This window comes from Trachypithecus francoisi, unplaced genomic scaffold (assembly GCF_009764315.1).
Source record: "Trachypithecus francoisi isolate TF-2019V2 unplaced genomic scaffold, Tfra_2.0 Lachesis_group7, whole genome shotgun sequence".
NCBI classification, from domain to species: domain Eukaryota; kingdom Metazoa; phylum Chordata; class Mammalia; order Primates; family Cercopithecidae; genus Trachypithecus; species Trachypithecus francoisi.
This window is the reverse complement of record NW_022681472.1, coordinates 54005233-54026257: the sequence shown is the minus strand read 5'-3', so window position 1 is coordinate 54026257 and position 21025 is coordinate 54005233. Positions and strand designations below refer to the sequence as shown.

At 41.3% G+C, this 21025-nt stretch overlaps 1 protein-coding gene across 2 annotated transcripts in view; it reads right to left on the bottom strand.

The window, feature by feature from the left end:
* The window catches only part of POP1 (POP1 homolog, ribonuclease P/MRP subunit), a 44288-nt gene that overhangs the window by 7100 nt on the left and 16163 nt on the right, over positions 1-21025 (bottom strand). Inside the window, exons 6-14 of one of the 2 annotated variants that reach the window (XM_033202539.1) lie at positions 19512-19599; positions 18882-19069; positions 16805-17061; positions 16571-16682; positions 13057-13168; positions 12338-12457; positions 6617-6732; positions 3985-4176; positions 2087-2241 (exon numbers count right to left, since the gene is read on the bottom strand). In XM_033202539.1, coding sequence (XP_033058430.1) covers positions 2087-2241; positions 3985-4176; positions 6617-6732; positions 12338-12457; positions 13057-13168; positions 16571-16682; positions 16805-17061; positions 18882-19069; positions 19512-19599 — 1340 coding nt within the window. The remainder of the gene's footprint in view (positions 1-2086; positions 2242-3984; positions 4177-6616; positions 6733-12337; positions 12458-13056; positions 13169-16570; positions 16683-16804; positions 17062-18881; positions 19070-19511; positions 19600-21025) is intronic. The other variant, XM_033202540.1, reaches the window with a different exon arrangement.

Here is a 21025-nt window from a genome sequence, read left to right as displayed (position 1 = left end):
CTGACTCACAGGCCAAATGTAGCCTGCTGTCTGTTTTTGTACCACCCATGAGCTAAGAATGGTTTCTACATTTTTAAATGGTTGAAAAAGCAAAAGAGTAATATTTCATGACACATGAAAATTATATGAAATTCAAATCTGAGTGTCCATATATAAAGCATGATTGGAACACAGCCGTGCTCGTTCTCTTACACGTCATCTGCAGCTGCTTTGAAGCCACAATGGCAGAGTTGAGTAGTTGCCATGGAGAACAAAGGCTCCACAAAGCCAAAAATATTTAGCATCTGGCCCTCTACCAAAAAAGTTTGTCAATACTTGGTTTAGAGTCATATTTTTTGATATGGTAAAACTATACACACCATATTGTTAAACGAAAAAGGCAGGTTTCAAAATAATGTATGTAATACCATTCTTTAAAAAAATATGTGTATCTATGGAAAATTTGCATGCATAAAAAGCTCTGAAGAGTAAGAAATAAGTATTATTGTCAACTATTATTTAACAAACACATAGAAGCCTCTCAACTACATTCTATGGGAGACACAAGGATGTATAACATATGATTGCTGCCCTCAAAGAGCTGGTAAGCTAGCAATCCAGGAATATATCACTAGTCACTCATTCATCCACCACTCTGCAAATAGTTTGAAACCCAGGCACAGGCCAGGCAGGGTAGCTCACACCTGTAACCCTAGCACTTTGGGAGGCCAAAGCAAGTGGATCACTTGAGCCCAGGAGTTCACGAACACCCTGGGCAACATCACAAAACCTCATCTCTACAAAAAATACAAAAATTAGCCAGGTGTGGTGGCAGGTGCCTGTAGTCCCAGCTACTCTGGAGGCTGAGGTGGGAGGATCACCTGGGTCCGGGAGGTGGAGGCTGTGGTCAGCCATGATCATGCCACTGTACTCCAGCCTGGGTGACAGAGTGAGATCCTGTCCCCCGCACCCCACCCCCCCCCCAAAAAAGCTAGGCAGACTGCCTGTCTCGACAGTTATGGTTGCAGCAATGAACAAGAAAACACAATTCTGCCCTCATGAAGCTCACCATCAAGGAACTACAATATTCAACCAGTCATTCATCAGACAACAAATAAAGGTTATTAAGACCTACTGTGCACCAGGCACTGGCTAGACACTGCAAATGCCACAATAAAGAGAGACAGCTTCTGTGCTTCTGGGAGCCTACAATTTAGGGGGCAACAAATTCCAAATGTTAGAATATACTTTGTAATATAAAGGAAATCATGACCCTCATTGGCCACACTTCCAGTGAAAAAATAAAAGTCTAAATGGATAAGTACTAAGATATAAAAACAGTGCTTGGCCAGGTATAGTGGCTCATACCTATAATCTTGGCACTTTGGGAGGCCGAGGCCGGTGCATTCATGGAAAACCGGTATTGAGACCAGCCTGGGCAACATAGTGAAACCCCGTCTCTACAGAAAATGCAGAAGTTAGCCAGGCACAATGGCACGTGCCTTTACTCTCAGCTACACGGGTGAGGTGAAAGAATCGCTTGAGCCCAGGAGGCGGAGGTTTCAGTGAGCCAAGATCATACCACTGAACTCCAGCCTGGGCACAGAGTGAGACCACCATCTCAAAAAACAAACAAACAAACAGTACTTATCTCTCTGGATGGCAGGACTATACCAATCTATCTTTTTATATATTTTCATAGTTTAATTAAAATTTTATAACTATATATTACTTCTATAATACGTTTCAAAAACACAATTTCCATTTTGGAGGGAGAGAGGGGTTGGTACTAGCAATCTATTAACAAGTGTCTGAGACTCATGTCCAAGTTTAAGTGTACATTATTATTGATAGAAATAAATAACGAACAAAAGGGTTTATAACCAAAATGGGCCTATAAAAGCCAAACAGACATAAGACAATCTCCCCACTTAAGTCGTATCTTCTTAATTAATTCTCAGTAATGCTGAACTCACTGAAAAGTCTATGAAACTCCATGTTAGATAACAAGAATTACCAAAGCCATCCTAATGCTTGGGATACCAATATAAGCAGGCACTTCTCTTCTCCTTAATACGTTATCAAACTAGAGAAGCCAGCTTCTTACCTTTTGTACTTTTCAAGAAGATTATTAGCTTGCTCTTCTGCAAACAGCATCCCGGCAGGGCAGTCTGGAAAATCGCCTGGGACATTAGGCGACCTCTTATACTGAGAATGCACTGCAGACTCTTTCAGCCCTCCGACTCTCGCACCTCGATAGATCTAAAAGAAATGTCAAAAAGATACTATCAGTCTACCAACTTAAAGTGAATTGCTTTATGTTTATATGGGGGAAAATGAGAAACAACCTAAATGCCCCTCAAAAGGAGAATGGATAGAAATACACACAATGGATTACCACGCAATAGTAAAAATGAATGAAATTGAGCTTCGTCATGCTTCATTAATAAATATGGAAAAGAATCTCAATGCCAAGTGAATACAGCAAGTTGCAAAATCATATATACAGTGAGGTATATACTTTAAAAACGTGTCAAGTCTAAATAGTTATTTTATTGTGGGATACAAACATACTTCAATAAACCTATAAAAATATGCATGGTAGCAGCAAACACTGAAATCAGAGGAGTGATTATTTTAAAAGAAGGGAGGGAAATGAAACTGGAGAGAGGTACACAGGGTGCATTGATGCATCTGTAGTGTTTTATTTCTTAAGCCAGATGCTGGGTAAATGGCACACAGGCATTTACTACATCAGCATCTATTCTTTTTTGTATGCTTGAAAGCATCTCATAGTAAAAAATTAAGTAGGATTTTTTTTTTTTTTTTTTTTTTTTTTTTTTTTGAGACGGAGTCTCGCTCTGTCGCCCAGGCTAGAGTGCTGTGGCCGGATCTCAGCTCACTGCAAGCTCCGCCTCCGGGTTCACGCCATTCTCCTGCCTCAGCCTCCCGAGTAGCTGGGACTACAGGCGCCCGCCACCTCGCCCGGCTAATTTTTTTAATATTTTTTAGTAGAGACGGGGTTTCACCGTGTTAGCCAGGATGGTCTCGATCTCCTGACCTCGTGATCCGCCCGTCTCGGCCTCCCAAAGTGCTGGGATTACAGGCTTGAGCCACCGCGCCCGGCCAGTAGGATTATTTTTAAATATTCCTACTCCTGAATGATTAACTGGATGTCCTTGCACTAGGCATGCTAAAAATTAATTACTGGCATGAATCTAAAAGTCTCACATGCCTTTTACACTCTCTAGGATCAAAGTGATATTTATTTATTTATTTATTTTCATTTTTGAGACAGTCTCGCTCTGTCACCCAGGCTGGAGTGCAGTGGTGTGATCTCAGCTCACTGCAACTCCGCCTCCCAGGTTCAAGGGATTCTTATGCCTCAGTCTCCCAAGGAGCCATCATACCCAGCTAATTTTTGTATTTTTAGTAGAGACGGGGTTTCACCATGTTGGCCAGGCCGGCCTCAAACTCCTGACCTCAAGTGATCTGCCAACCTCGGCCTCCCAAAGTGCTGGGATTACAGGCGAGAACCACCACACCCAGCCTTCGAAGTAATATTTAAAATAAACAGGAAAAAAAGACACATTCGATTCTAATAAAATTTTTAGCTGCAGTTGATAAATAGGGGTATATGGTTATAGTTAACATTTTTTTAAAAAGTATTCTGTCTGTAAAAGTTAAGTCCTTTGCTTTTAAACTATAACAAATTTCTTCAAATCAAATAGCTAGACATTTTTGTTGCCACTACTATTCAAAAATCAGGTCACTTTAAAAACCTCGACAATTAATGATATGTCAGCACAGGTCTTATAATGAGAACCTGGCTCCAGGAACTATATGTATGAAGTATCTTGTATCCGGGACTATAGCTCTAAGGGCAGAAATATACCACTCAATTCCTCCTAAGTTGTACATAAAGTCTGGAACATTTTGAGTACTTAGCATTTATTAGGAATCTATTTTAAATATTGCAACTGTTAGAATCAAAAAGTAACTTACAAATGGAATCCAGAAAGCCATGCCCCAGCCCTTTGGGAGTAGGACATCCCAGCCACTTCCCCAGCCTAGTCGGTCTTCACCAGTCACTTTTCCTGGCTGCTGAATCAAAAGTATAGGTATCTTGGATTCATGGGGACCTAAAATAAGCTGTGACCCAGGCACCAGCAATTCACTCCTCATCCGGTTTAAATCCTAAAGTGGAAGAAAATAATTCAAGACAAACAGCCCTAGTCTTCTGGGAGATCCTCCTGGGTCTCCCTATAAGCAGCTTTAGAAAGTTAAATGCTCTTTTAAAAAAGCAAGAGAAAAACATTCTCAATAAATAAATGTGAGCCATTTTAAGTATAAGGTATTCCTCCTACAGATATATATATATATTTTTTTTTTTTTTTTTTTTTTTGAGACGGAGTCTCGCTCTGTCGCCCGGGCTGGAGTGCAGTGGCCGGATCTCAGCTCACTGCAAGCTCCGCCTCCCGGGTTTACGCCATTCTCCTGCCTCAGCCTCCGGAGTAGCTGGGACTACAGGCGCCCGCCACCTCGCCCGGCTAGTTTTTTGTATTTTTTAGTAGAGACGGGGTTTCACCGTGTTAGCCAGGATGGTCTCGATCTCCTGACCTCGTGATCCGCCCGTCTCGGCCTCCCAAAGTGCTGGGATTACAGGCTTGAGCCACCGCGCCCGGCCCAGATATTTTCCTCTATACAAGCGTTTAGGTAGAAATGCCAAATTGTCTTATATCACTCATTATCAGCATTCATTCTGTTGATCTCTTATATCAAGATTAATCTTATATGTTGATATTCTGTCCTTACATTGATTTTGATTAAGATTTGGTGTCATAGAGTAAAAAAGATATAAACAATTAAGTGACGCCTTCTCAAGGATGTGCAACTAGAGAAATGCACTGGCTCTTGAGAAAATTGCCCACCAGGTCTTAAAGAATCAAAACAGAAGATGGTTAAAATTATTGTTAAAGGGAATGTAGGGGGTGGATAACATCCTTTCAGACTTTTCTTGGAGCTGTAAAAAGAGATTAACAGGTAGGTAAGAGGGCTATCACTCAGTTTAGAAGAAACTATGCAAGAGACTGCCTCCAGACCATAGTCTAACTGCTATCTCATGAACGCTCTTCAAGCCAGGTCCAATCTTCTTTTTCACTTTCGGAGTTTCTGCTACCATCTATGTGTTAGTAATTCCAAACTATCTCTCTTTAGCCCTGACTCTTCCTTCTGGGATCGAAATCTGCCTCCTGGACCTCTGCTCTTGGGAAGTCCCACAGCCCCTCAAGCTCAAGATTGAACTCATCACCCTTCCACTGTATTTGCTCTCTTCCTGTATCCCCTACCTAGCTGAATGACACCACAATTCACACACTCCATTCATTCCGCCATTCAAATATTTACTGAGCACTTCTATGTGCTACACACTTTTCTAGAACCTGGAAATACATCAGTGAGCAAGTAAGACATGGCTCTGGCTCTCTTTTAGCTGAAATCCTAAATCCAAGCTAGAATATCAGGACCTAATCGGCACGCCTCCTCCTTTCTCACCTCCCATCTTCCAACCAACCACCAAGCCTTGTCAATTTCACCTTCCAGGAATATGCGTTAAACCTCACCCTCTCCACTCCAGCCACACCGCCACAATTCAGGCCCCCATCATGTCATATTTGAATATCTCAAGGGTCTTTTTAAGGCCATCCAACCCACAGTCTCTCTCCAGCTCCCTCACCCCCCATCTCCAACCCCCCACTGCTGCCAGTGTGAAATCTCATCATGTCATGGCCAATCTTAAAACCTTTAAGGGTGTCCCACATCTCCAAATCCTTAAAAGGCTTCAAGGTCTTTCATGCTCTAGCCCCATTTGTGTCTTCAGCTTCATTTCTCACCCCATTTCTGATTCCTAGCTCCTGATCCACTTGGAGAGTCTTCCTGGTTTCTGCCTGGGCTCCTGCACATGCTTTTCTCACTTCCTGCAATCTTATCTTCACTGAAACCTTGACTCTGCCTCCAAGAAGTCTGGTGACTTCTGGCTCCCATCTGAGAGTCAGTTCAAATGCCTGCTCTTCCATCCAGGAGGCCAGCCTCATTTTTCTCATCTGAGCTCAGTACCCCTTCTAGAGATTTCCTGAGTGCCCTGTACTTTCTTTGACCACATCTAAATCATCTATCCCAGCATCTCACACAATGTCTGGCCTGGAAGTTCCCCAATCATAGTAAAATTAAAGACAGAGAACATTTAAGGGAAAAGAAAACAATAAAAGAAAAACATATTTAAACCATGAGATCATCATTTCAAGAAAAAGTCTTTGTATTAACATTTCCTAGAGATTATTCTTACTTTATCTCTAAGAACAGAAAAAAATCACAGTATGTATCTTTCTTCTTAGATTCTTATCCTTGGATAACAGATAAGATCCTTATTCTTATATCCCTATCCTTATTCTTAGATTATCCCTAAGAACAGAAGAAAATCACTGTACATATCATGAGTCAGGGATCAACAACTTGTTTGAAAACAAAAGAAAGTCTATGGAATTCTATGAAGTATGAAATAACTTTTTACGGTCTCTAGAATGATATATTTAACCTGTCATTCATGACTTTACCAATAATCCTTACACTAATTAGTTACCTGATCCGAGATTTTATTCTCTGTGACACTCTTACAGATATCTTGGTTCCAGATAAAGCTATGCGTACATTCCACAGGCACACCCTCCAGAAGCAGCTGTCTAACTTTCTCATTATCTAAGAGGGAAAAGAAATAGCCTTCAAACCACATCCTTCAGATCAATGAAGTCAAACTCCAAACGTTGGCAGTAGGCCTTTTGTTGCAAACCAATATTTCATAGGCATTTACTTAGTTTAGAAGAACTTACTTGACAAGAAATTAAGTTATTCTTATAGTCAGTTTTACAGTCTATGACATAGCAAAGGCTCCTAAGCAGTTTTCTTTGGTATTGATTTTTCATGTACAAGATGCAAATATCACAATATTAAATTGCCTCCAAAAAACTGCCTAATTCCACATGCAAGATAATCAAATTCTAGTAGCCACTGCAAAGGCAAACACTATGACACATTAAGCCAGGCATGGTGGTGCACACCTGTAATTCCAGCCACTTGGGAGGCTAAGCGGGGAGGATCACTTAAGCCCAGGAGTTTAAGTCCAGCCTGGGCCACATAGCAAGACCCCATCTCCAAATAATAATATGCCATATTATAAATACATGTCATATTTCAGCTACTGGCTTCAGGACTTTGTGTATCATTCCTCATCCAATGGTGGTGAGCCAACAGATATCATCATCTTCTCTTCTGCCCCATTATTTTAAGTCTCTGATAACCTATTTATATTGAACTACTTATTCCTTTCTGTAAAATGTATTTTTGCATCCTTTTTTTTTTCTTTGAGACAGAGTCTCACTCTGTCGCCCAGCCTGGAGTGCAGTGGCACAGTCTTAGTTCACTGCAACCTCCCCCTCCCAGGTTCACATGATTCTCCTGCCTCAGCCTCCCAAGTAGCTGGGATTACAAGTACGTGTCACCATTGCTGGCTAATTTTGCTATTTTTAGTAGAGACAGGATTTCACCATGTTGGCCAGGCTGTCTCGAACTCCTGACCTCAAGTGATCCACCTGCCTCAGCCTCCCAAAGTGCTGGGATTACAGGTGTGAGCCACCATGCCCAGCCTCATCCCTTTAAAATAAGCATATTTTCAGTGATACATAGTGTTTTATCCCTTTAAATAAGCTGTACCATTCTAGCAAGTACTCAAGCAGAAAGAGGAAGAAACTTTATCAGTGACAAGCCTCTATATTGATAGAAGGAACTTCCTACATGTAGTCATTTAATCCCCAGGGAAAAGTATCTCCCAAATCTTATTTTGTTGAACTGATGAATTTTCATTAGAAAACAAAGACAATTTTTGAGTTTGGGTTATGGTTCTAAACTCTCCACAAAGAAACATCACTCAAAGGCACATACCTGCCTGCATGGGTCTGATGGCTAGTAAAAAATAAGTTGGGAGCCATTGGGCCATAGTGTGACAGATTTTAAGGGAGAACAAAGTTAGAAAAAAAATTAAGTTGATGAAAAGATCTGAGATTAAAAACTGTTCAAAAGCCACAACAGGCCAGGCACAATGGCTCATGTCTATAATCCCAGCACTTTGGGAGGCCAAGGCGGGCAGATTGCTTCCGCTCAGGAGTTCAAGACCAGCCTGGGCAACATGGCAAAAATTAGCTGGGTGTGGTGGTGTGTGCCTGTAGTCCCAGCTACTTGAGAGGCTGAGGTAGGAGGATGGCTTGAGCCCAGGAGACAGAAGTTGCAGTGAGCTGAGATTGTGCCACTCCACTCCAGCCTGGGTGACAGAGCCAGACCCTGTCTCAAAAAAATAAAGCAAAATAAAAAATTTTTTAAAGCCACAGCAGCTTCAGTACACTGCTCTTCCTTACAGAGATAACCACCATCAGATCCTCAAGCCACAGTGCTATGTGCTGCAGGTTCACATGGCCTGTCTAGGAGCAATCAAGCTCCACTTCCAACAGCCTGGGTACCCAGAGTGCTTTCCTGTGGAGCACTGCCACGCATTTGGGGTCATGATTGGGATTTTAGTCAGACTAAGCTGCAAACAAGAGATAGTTGATACTTATAGTGTAAAGACCCAGGAAAGTACTACCTCATCTTCAAATATGTTAAAAGATAATAATAGATAGGTCTGGCAAAAGTAGCTCATGCCTTTAATCCTAGCACTTTGGTAGGCTGAGTTGGGAGGATCACTTGAGCCTACGAGTTCAAGACCAGCCTGGGCAATTCAGTGAGACCCTTTCTCTACAAAAAGTTAAAAATTAGCCAGGCATAGTGGTACGTGCCTATAATCCCAGCTACTTGGGGGCTGAGGTGGGAGGATCGCTTGAGTCTGGAAGGTCAAGCTGCAGTGAGCCATGATTGCACCACTGCACTTAGGTCTGGGTGACAGAGTGAGACTCTGTCTCAAAAATAAATAAAATAATAATAATGATAATAATAATAACAGATAAAACAAAGTAGACAGTATGTCCCCACAAGGGAATATTATTGAGCTAAAAAGAAATGTGCTATTGAGCCATGTGAAACACAGAGGAATTTTTTGTTTTTTTAAAGATGGAGTCTTGCTCTGTTGCCCAGACTGGAGTGCAGTGGCACAGTCTCAGCTCACTGCAGCCTCTGCCTCCCAGGTTCAAGCTATTCTCCTGCCTTGGCCCCCTGAGTAGCTGGGATTACAGGCACCCATCACCATGCCAATTTTTTTTTTTTTTTAGTAAAGACAGGGTTTCACCATGTTAACCAAGCTGGTCTCTAACTCCTGACCACAGGTGATCTGCCCGCCTCAGTCTCCCAAAGTGCTGGGATTATAGGCATGAGGCACCATGCCTGGCCTACATAGAGGAAATTTAAGTGCATATTACTAAGTGAAAGAAGCCGATCTGAAAAGGCTATGTATTGTATGATTCCATTTATATAATATTCTTAAAAACACAAAACTATGGAGGTAGTAAAAAGATCAGTGGTTACCAGAAGTTAGGGGTAAAGGAAGGATGAATAGGCAGAGCACACAGGATTTGGGGGGCAGTGAATCTATGCTGTATGATGCTATTATGGTGAGTATGTCATTACACCTTTGTCAAAATCGATAGAGTATATATACCACCAGGAGTGAACCCTAATACAAACTGAGGACTTTAGGTGATAATGATGTGTTAATGTCGGTTCATGGACTGTAACAAACGTACCACTCTAGTAAGGACACGGACTGTGTGGTAGCGGTGCATAGAGGGGGATGGAAGTTCATGGGATCTCAGTACTTTATGCTCAATTTTGCTGTGAACCTAAAGCTGCATTAAAAAATAAAGTCTATTTACAACAAAGTGGAGTATGTCTGAAGGCTAAGGGGAAGGCCCTTTTAGGTCAATAGTCTTTACTGGGCAGAGAAAAACAATACCCCCAGCTGAGACTCACATCAGTACCCTAGAATCAGTACCCACATCAGTGTGCCTAGAATGACTGCCACTTCTGAATGTAATTCTGAGTCCTTCCCCCAGACTCATATAAAGCATGTTTCCTTTCACAGACAAAAGTCCTTGAATTGATTATATTAGCTCCAGAATGTGACTTAAAGACTGAAGAGAGGAGCTGGCTTTCTTCTTTCTTAAACGTATTTAAAGATCACCAAATGTTACATTAAACTTTCTTTTAATGAGTTTGACTCAGAGAAGCAAAGGTAACCAGTAAAAGGCTTTCTCATTTGGAAATCAAATAAAACCAAAGTTACAGCCTTCAGATTAAACTATTTTAAATAAAATATGCAAAACAGTTCAAAGGACCCAGGTGAAGCAGAGAATATGACTGCTAAATGGGCACTGCTCAAGTCCACTGCAGATCAGTGCTCTCAAAGTGCTTGCAAGAGCTCTAAAATATAAAGGATGACCTGCAACCTATCACTCTAAAGGCAGCTGTTCTCCTTCCATGTTTTGGGTAGTACGGGAAAGTCATACTACCAAAGAGTGTTCAAAGGGAAAGATGATAAGCCCACAAGCACAATGTAAATTCAGTATTTCCTAAAAGAAATTGGTCTCTCACAGATAAGAACTAATCAAAATAATCCATCAAAGCAAAATGGCAAATACTAAAGATTGCAAATAAAATAACAGCTAGTACGGCAGAAATTATATTTTTAAATCTCACCTAGAAAACCAGTTACTTATATAGTGAAATATTGTGTTAATACAGTTGAAAAGATTTGCAGAAACACATTATTAAGATTTAATTCAAATTCTAGAACCAGCTGATCAAGCAAACTTTTCCAAAGCATCTAAGAATATTCATTATCACTTCAGGTACCCTTCATGTACCCTTCCTTTTAAAAGCTCTCTAGCTGGGAATGGTGGCTCACACCTGTAATCCCAGCACTTTGGGAGGCCGAGGCAGAAGGATTGCTTGACTTCAGGAGTCAAATTAAATCACTTTTCAAGATAGACTTTTAATTTTCCTTGAGCTGATTCATATTAAAACAAAAGCCTTAGAGAGGATTTAATAATCACCTCAATCCAAAAAAGGATTTGAGGTAGCAAGAGAAACTAAGTAGAGTTTATAGCTTTAAGGTGATTATAATAGTCAACATTTAATGGTGTAGTAAATGCTGCAACTTTTACGTTGCACCAGACCACATTGATATTAAAAAAGAAAAGAAAGAGGCAATGACTCACTGAGTAAAGTCTTAGGCTTCATAATTAACTAACTTACCTATATATCTTCAAACTCCTCCCTCATCCAATCCACCTTTCATCTGAAGTTCTGACAGAGTAATTTATTGCCCCCTCAATAAGCTATCTAACTACATTTAAAAAAAATTCTGGGTCGGGCATGGCGGCTCATGCCTGTAATCCCAGCACTTTGGGAGGCTGAACTGGGTGGATCGCCTGACGTCAAGAGTTTGAGATCAGCCTGGCTAACATGGTGAAACCCCATCTCTACGAAAAATACAAAAAAAAAAATTAGCCAGGTGTTGTGGTGGACGCCTGTAATCCCAGCTACTCGGGAGGCTGAGGCAGGAGAATCGCTTGAACCTGAGAGGCAGAGGTAGAAGTGATCACGCCATTGCACTCCAGCCTGGGTGACAAGAGCAAGACTCCATCTCAAAAAAAAAATTCTGAAGTCGTTACAACACAAACCTGTACTTTACCTCCAAAGATTGCCACGGTAATTGTAATTATTCTTCCAACTAATCATGTTTATATGACAGTAAATACAATGAGACATTATCAAAATTGCTGCCAATCTCAGATCAGAACAAAATTTTAGCCAGCCCCTTACCCACCTCCTATGCCACCCCAGCCAAACAACTTTCTCAGGCCATTCTACTTAGTCTAAACCAAAACATCTTATATTTCAGCACCTGGGATGGCCTTGCCAGGATTCGAACCTGGATCATCTGTATGGTCAGACAGAGGCTTCCACTGAGCACAAGACCAGCTTCGGGTGCAGATCCCTTCCTCACAATTAAAATTCTGAAACGCCAGACATTTTCAGAGAACGTAGTTTGCAGAGAGACAGGTTTTACTAGATACTAAAAAGAGAGAACTCGGAAAATAAAATGAACATAAGTATCAAGCTACATGTTTTACAGCTAAGAGACACTTCCACACATACCATTTCCTCAGATCATAATCAGTTTGTAAAGTGGGCAGGTAAGGAGACTGCCCTAATTTTTTACAGATGAAGTTACTGGAGATGTGTCAGAGACAGAACTCTTCTAATAAGACTGGCCTGCTCAAAATCGTAAGGAAAACCTGGGGCGTTTTTAGAACTTTACCTTGGCATTTTTCTGGATTGGGCAAAGCTTTGGACTTCTTTTGGGGCAAATTTATTCGAGGATCCCCAACTGTCAGTCCCAGAATAGTACCTGCCGGAATTTCTGCTGGTGATGTTATTCCTTTAACAACAACAAAAAGAACAAAAACAACCAAAAGAAGCTTACAGAAAGTCATTCATAATACATCTATATTTGTTTGTATTTTTAAATCTTTCAGATTTCCTAATGAAACGTTTTTCTTGGACTAATTACTTAAAAGCATGTATTCCCTCTCTTCCCATTGATACTTTTAGAGAATAAGTTAACATTTATAAAGAATGAGGTTTCTCGCAAAAAAACATGAAGCCAACATAAAAAAAAGGTTCTTTTATGAAATGAACACACATGCTTCTATCAGTGATAACTATAGCAGCTATGGGCAAAACCGCAGTTGTGTTCAGGTAAGTACAGAGTTTAGGTCAGTACCTGGCGTATGCATTTATCTCCACTATCAGAATGCCAGTTACTTAGAATACGAACATCTCATTTGTTTGTTGTTTCATAACCAGGCATGAATATAGTGTTTATTCACTGAGTTCAGTCCGACTCTTACTTGGTCCTCTTGCTGTGTCACAATTGCAGCAGGTTAAAAAGCAATATTACACGCTGGAGGCCCAACTGCAAAAGGCTCTTTTAGCCCCCTTCCCTCCCCAACACAACCCGGTCTTCCCTTCGTATACCTCCCAACAACTCGAAAATGGCTTCTTGTCTGCAATGAAGGGAAACGCTGTCAGGATTCTTACAGGTTTCTATCCACCAGCGGTGAGGTGTCTCCTCTGTGTCCTCTCCCACCTGAAAAATAACAACCACTATTCACCGGGCAAACAATGAATCCACCTTCATAATTTTGTCATGGTTGTGATATCAGCCCCCCACTCTTTCTTCTTCTGTGTGAAGAAATGAATGTGTTATGGGGTGAACCAGGGAAGTTGCCACTATACTTCACATAGCAATTAATACCAGACTACTCTTTCAGTTAGTAGCAAGGATATAGTATTACACTTCTCTCAAGATTTCACATATGAGGATAGACTAACTCACTAAGATACTTCACACCCAGTCTCTCCAGAGCACAGTACCAACAGAGGAGGCCTCGCTCCTCTCTTACCGTTTTTTTTTTTTTTTTGACACAGTCTCACTCTGTCACCCAGTCTGGAGTGCAGTGGCCCGATCATGGCTCACTGCAGCCTCAATCTCCCAGGCTCAAGTGATCCTCCCACTTCAGCCTCTCAAGTGGCTGGGAGCTGGAACTACAGTCACACGCCACCATGCCTAGCTAATTTTTTAAACTTATTTTTTGTAGATACATTGTCTCACTATGGTGCCCAGGCTGGTCTTGAATTTCTGGGCTCAAGCAATCAACCCACCTCAGCCTTCCAAAGAGCTGGGATTTCAGGTGTGAGCCACCGCACCTGGTCCTCTTCCACTAGAGCTAACTTCATCATCTCCGATGTAAGCAATAAAATGTTCCTCACCAAAGGAAAATCAAACCAGTACCTCTTGAAGAACTCTCCAGATAAAGGATATACTACTACTACAGTATTCCTAGAAATGTATATCTTTTCCACATGGAACTAAGAATTGAGGAAGATTTCAAAAAGCTCTTCAAGTATCATGTGCATGGCAAGAAGGGAATCTATAGCCACAACTCATGCTGAAGTTCACTGAAGTAGGATGTGCACTTACAGATCCTAAAGAAGCAATCATGGCCGGGGTGCAGTGGCTCACGCCTGTAATGACAGCATTTTGGGAGGCCGAGGCAGGCGGATCACTTGAGGCCAGGAGTTGGAGACCAGCCTGGCCAATATGGCGAAACCTCTAATAAAAATACACAAAAAATTAGCCAAGTGCGTTGGCTGGCGCCTGTAATCCCAGCTACTCAGGAGGCTGAGGTATGAGAACTGCTTGAACCTAAGAGGTGGAGGTTGTAGTGAGCTGAGATTGTGCCACTGCACGCCAGCCTGGGTGACAGAGCGAGACTCTGTCTCACAAAAAAAAAAAAAAGCAAAGGTACGATTTACTCACAGAAACTCAGATAGCACAGCTTAGTGGTTTACAGTACAGGCTCTGGAACCAAACTTCGTAGGTTCAAATCTTTGCTCCACAACTTATTAGCTGCTATGGGGCACCCTCTCTGTGCCAGGCATTGTGCTAAGCACTGGGGAAAGAGTAAAAAACAAGACCAACCCTATCCTCACCCTTATGAAGCTCACAGTCTCACAAGAGACACAGACATTACATAAATACACAAATCCACACAAACAAATTGAAGAAATTTGCAAGATGCTCTGAAAACAACAGGAGGGATCTAGTTTAACTTGGGGGATCAGGAAAGGATGCTAGAGGGAAATGCTAGAGACTGAAACCTGAAGAATGAGGATGGTTCAGCCAAGCAAAAAGTGGTGGAGGCAGAATGCTCAGTAGTTGGAAGAAAAAAACAGGTGCAAAGGCTCTAAGGGAGACAAGAACTGACATTCTAGAACCTGAAAGAAGGTCAGGGTGGCTGAAGTGTAGAAGGTGAGGAGAAATGAGGCCTCAGAGGCAAGAAGGCACAAGATTACATGGGTCACATTGAACACTTTGGATTTTATCTTAATTACAATGAGAAGCTATTCAAAAACTTTTTATCAGGAAGCAACAAGAGGTGAATAAATTATCAAAAAATCACTCTGTCTCCTGTGTGGAGAATGGGCTGAAAAAGAGGAGGGATGGGCCGGGCGTGGTGGCTCAAGCCTGTAATCCCAGCACTTTGGGAGGCTGAGACGGGCGGATCACGAGGTCAGGAGATCGAGACCATCCTGGCTAACACGGTGAAACCCCGTCTCTACTAAAAAAATACAAAAAACCTAGCCAGGCGAGGTGGTGGGCGCCTGTAGTCCCAGCTACTCTGGAGGCTGAGGCAGGAGAATAGCGTGAACCCGGGAGGCGGAGCTTACCGTGAGCTGAGATCTGGCTACTGCATTCCAGCCTGGGCGACAGAGCGAGACTCCGTCTCAAAAAAAAAAAAAAAAAAAAGAGGAGGGATGGAGGAAACGTAAGGTTCCCTCTAGAATCCTTTCCTGATCCCCTAAGTGTTCAGGCAAGAGACAACACTGATTGAGAGCAGAGCAGAGGCAGTGAAGATGGAGAAAAGTAGCTTTTGTATTTTAAAAACTTCTAAAAACTCGGAATCTATTCAGCTCTATCATCATATTTGACCACGTCAAGTCAGTGAGAGGCACAGGCATTGAAAAGTTAATTGCACTAAGACCAGAAAACAAACAGGATCTGAACCCAGGGTACAGATTCCTAAGCTAGTCTCTATGCTAGCTACTTGCCAATAGAGCTACCCAGACTTAATTTTTAGTTAATTAAAGTTAAGTAAAGGTATAAATTCAGTCCCTCAGTCACTCCAGCCACAATTCAAGTATTCAACTGCCACATGTGGCTAATGGCTATCATCCTGGACAGCACAAAGGAACATCACCCTCACAGAAAGCTCTACTGGAAGTTCTGCCCTAGACACAGTGCTCTTAACCTTTTTAGGGATCCTAGAGTCCTAAAACTAGCCCCAGAAAACCAGCCAGGTGTGGTGGCTCACGCCTGTAATCTCAGCATTTTGGGAGGCCAAAGCGGGTGGATCACCTGAGGTTAGGAGTTCGAGCCAGCCTGGTCAACATGGTGAAACCCTGTCTCTACTAAAAATACAAAAATTAGCTGGGCCTGGTGGTGCGCACCTATAGTCTCAGCTACTCGGGAGGCTGAGGCAAGAGAAGCGCTTGAACCCGGGAGGCAAAGGGTGCAGTGAGCAAAGATCGCACCACTGTACTCCAGCCTGGGCAACGGAATGAGACTCCATCTCAGAAAAAAAAAAAAAGAAAGAAAGAAAGAAAGAAAACCTACATGGCACAAGCAAAAATGCACAAAATCTGGCACACAATTTCAGGGATTTTAGAGACTCCCTACCTATGAAGCAGAAGTTAAGACCCTCTACAAGGCTGATAGCTACCAGAGCAGTCTGTATTTAAATAAGAACAGTCAGTTTACTGATCATATCCACTTAGTTGTGGTCTTCTAGGAGAAGTGAAAGATAACAAAATCTTTGATAATAAGTAGGGAAATAAACATCTAAAAGCCATGGCCCAAAATGTTACCAAATTATATATTAGGTTTCACAAATTTGACAGGAAAAACATGATTAGAATAAAACACTACCGTCATTTTTACTCTTACAGTGTGAACAGAAGCAGCTTTTATTGCTTCAGTTAGGATGGAGTGGGAAAGTGGCCCAATCAGCCGGAATCTGTTCATCTCCATCGTCAAATCACTGAAAAAGAAAGAAGATCTTAAAATGGAAACTTCCATCACACAACATCTGTGCCACTGACAAAAACACAGCAAGTCTTCACTGAAAATATTCAGTAGATTCAAAGCAAATTCAACTCATACCTGATTACAATGCCTGTGGTTGGAGAGATCCAAGAGTATGGTAGACATGGATCTCTAGTTCCATCGCCGATAATTTTTTTAATTGGTTTAGCATTTTCTCCATCGTCTTTCCTTTTTCTTTTCCTGCCAATTTTCTCATCAGGCAATTCACTTTGGCTTTTTTCTTGGGATTGTGTCAGAAGTGGGTCAGCGATGCAGACAGTTGATTTGATGGGTTCCACGCACTGACACGCTGCTTTTATTTCCTCTAAGATATCCTAAAAATATATTTAAATATTCACTTTAAAATCCTGAAATTTAAATATATTATGACAAATTTAGTTGGGTTATGTTTTTTTTTTTCATCGCTTTAAAAATTAACATTTTTGGACGGGCATGGTGGCTCATACCTGTAATCCCAGCACTTTGGGAGGCCGAGGCGGGCAGATCGCCTGAGGTCAGGAGTTCGAGACCAGCCTGACCAACATGGCAAAACTCCATCTCTACTAAAAAGTACAAAAACTAGTTGGGTGTGGTGGCAGGCACCTGTAATCTCTGCTACTCAGGAGGCTGAGGAAGGAGAATCGCTTGAACCTGGGAGGCAGAGGTTGCAGTGAGCTGAGATCATGCCATCACAATCCAGCCTGGGCAACAGAGCAAGACTCCATCTCAAAAAAAAAAAATTCACATTTTTATCCCTTCACAGATTAACTTAAATTAATCACCAAAAAGCTTTTTTGGACCAGGTGCGGTGGCTCACGTCTGTAATCCCAACACTTTGGGAAGCTGAGGCGGGAGGATGGCTTCCACCCAGGAGTTTGAGACCACCCTCGGGAACATAGGGAGACCTTGTTTCTACACAAAATAAAAAAATAATTAGCTGGACATGGTGGCGTACCCCTGTAGTCTAAGCTACTCGGGAGGCTGAGGTAGGAGAATCACTTGAGCCCAGGAAGTAGAGGCTGCAGTGGGCTATGACTACACCACTGCACTCAAGTCTCAATGACAGAGCAAAACCCTGTCTCAAAAAATATATATATTTTTTAATCTAACTTTAATTTTTTTAAAAAAGCGTTTTGGGGTGTTCTGAGTAGCGCATGTCACTTTAAACAAAAAAAAAAAATTGAAATTTAAAATTTAAAATGGGTTAGGGCTGGGGTTGGGGTAGGGTTAGTCAAATATTATGAAAACAACATGATCACTCTGACTAAATTTTTTTTAAGTAGTGAGTATGCTAAAGAAGGGAAGCTAAGCTAAATTCAGTGTGAAAAATCATCAGAAGTACTCAGAAATAGCTTTTCATTATCAAATAGGCTGCAACTAGCACCTAGATACTAGTGAACCACTTCAGTCATGGTAGAAACATTAGTTCCAATTCAACATTTCAAATAATTAGCATAAGGCTGGTTTTTATCTCTACTTCTACTTATGACTTACTAAAAATATGAGAGGTCAAGATTAGTTTCATTTTTTTTTTTTTCAAGACAGGGTCTCATTATCACCCAGGCTGGAGTGCAATAGCACGATTTCACCTCACTGCAACTCTGCCTCCTGGGCTCAAAGCGATCCTCCCACCTCAGCCTCCCAAGTAGCTGAGACTACAGGCACATGCCACCAATCCCAGCTAATTTTTGTCTTTTTTGCAGAGACGGGGTTTCACCATGTTGCCCAGGCTAGTCTCAAACTCTTGGATTCAAGCGATCCAACTGCTTCAGCCTCCCAAAGTGGTGGGATTACAGGCATGAGAAACCATGCCCCGCCCTGACTTCATTCTATTTGATGAACAAGTTCTGGGGATCTAATGTACAGCATGGGTGGTGATGGATGTGTTATTTGATCATGGTACGCAACATGTACATCAAATCATCATATTATATACTTCGAATATATTTGCTTTTTGTCAGCTAGACATTTTTAAACACAAATTATATAAGTTTTTTAAAAATTCACTTCATTCAATACTCACAGAGCCCCCCCATATATAAATATCAGACTATCAGACAAACCTTTACACTATTTACATTTCTACAGTATTGACTTCCAGTTGTAATTAAAAATGCAGTTTCAGAATAATGGGAGATAACCTGAAAGATTATACCTGTTTAAGGGTTGGATGCAGCCAGATCCACAGCTGCCTGCTCTCAGAAGTGTCACCAGGGGTCCTCTGGGACTTCCAGATAAACGTAACAGGCCCAAGCATTTCTCTGGGATATTTATTCACCCGATAAAGCACAAGGCTCCCTTGGCGCTTTCCAGACAAGCAGTGAACTGCTGCAAACGTCAGTCCTGACATCAACAAAAGCAAAATTCCATAATTCCAGGTATTGAGACTGCAGTCCTATTTCCTGATAGCCACACTGTCATTTACTGTCTGCCTCCATGAGAGGTGAAGTTTTGGTTGTGAGGATTGCTCAGATCAAAGCCTGGCACACAATAAGTTCTCAACAAATATGTGTTAAATGAATAATGAGAGCTTCAAGTTTCTTTCTGTCAAGTTCACCCCACCAGAAAAATGACTCTATCACTGTCAAGTGTAAAACTTGACAATGTTAGAAATGATTTAAAAGCCAACCCAACTGTTCTTAAATTAATATTTTCATCGGGAATGATTAGTGTCTCCCACATTTTTCTATATGTTTGAATTCCAAATGCTTACAGTAGACAATTCTTTATGAAAGGAATAAATATACAAAGACTAAAATAGAACTCAGCTTTAAAACAAGTTTACCTGTGTCTATGCTACACATTCCAGAAAGTGCCTTTAGTATTTCTTCCTCTTTGCCTTTCAACTCCAAACAACAGTAGTAGGATAAATCCTGCACAAAGCGGGAGACACAAGTACTTAGGAATTTACATAGGCAAAACTGCTAAGAAGCCAAAAGCCACATCACAAAAACTTTAGAGGCCTAAGACACAAAACAAATTGCTAAAGCTATATTCTCATATGTCAAAATCTAAACCTTCTCCTGCCCGATGGTTTAGGGGAAAAAATATCTAAACCCGTCCATTCCTGTTACCTTAGCAAATATTTTTAAACCAATCCGAACCAAATAAAAATGAATCTCCATTTAAAAATGTAAGTTACAGTATCCTACCTTTTAGATAATCTACGTTTTATCCCATATTCATAGACAGGTTCTATGGAGGGTATATAACTGTTGCTTCTAAGTAAAGAACCGTTCACCCCCAAAATCTACCTAAGATAACAAACCAGAGTAAAATAAGGAAAACAGTAATGAATTCTGCAAAATTATGCTCAGGTTGCTCAATTTGGTTAGGTAATTCAGGACCTCAAGATTACTTAACAGTAAGCCTAGAGATACAATATTGCAATTAATCCATCCCATATTTCTCCCATGCTCAATCTTAACCATGATATGCAACTTTAAGCACAGTACAAAGAAAGTAAAAGTAATAACACAGAATTTTAAGTAAGATGAAGAGAGATCAAACTAAGGTAATGAAATCAATGTTAAAAGTTTCAATAGTTATAGTATCCATAATAATAATAACAGTTCTAATAGTTTGTTTTGTTTTGTTTTTGAGACAGGGTCTTACTCTGTTGCCAATGCTAGAGTACAGAGGTGCAATCACAGCTACAGAAATCTCAACTTCCTGGGCTCAAGCAATCCTCCTGCCTCAGCCTCCCAAGTAGCTGGGACTACAGGTACGAGCCACCACACCCAGCTTTTTTTTTTTTTTTTTTTTTTTTTTGCAGAGACAGAGTCTCACTATGTTGCCCAGCCAGACTGGTCTTGAACCCCAGGGCTCAAGCAATCCTTCTGCCTCAGCCTCCCAAAGTGCTGTGATTCTAAGCATGAGTTGCCATGCCTGGCCTGTAATAGTTAATAGTCATTGAAGGGTTACTGAGTGCCAGTAATGAGTTAACTTCTTACATGAACTGTCATTTAGTCTTCCTGACAATCAGATGTACCAAGTATGGTTATCTTATCTGATAGACAAGGACACTGTGACACAGAGATTGTTACTTGAACAAAGACACAGAGTCATTAAGTGGAGAAGCCAGCATTCTAATCAGGCTCGGTGACCTGCCAAACCAACCCTTCTGCTATGGCACCTTTAAGCAGTTTCAGTTCACTGAGCAACTAGAACTAAAAGGCAAATTATAGCTATGATTCTGACAACACACATTAATCAATATGATCACTCACAGAAAGAAATCTTCCCATCCAGTGACCAGCTCTCAGCTGTCAGTGGCCAGAGGAAGCGCACCCAAATGTG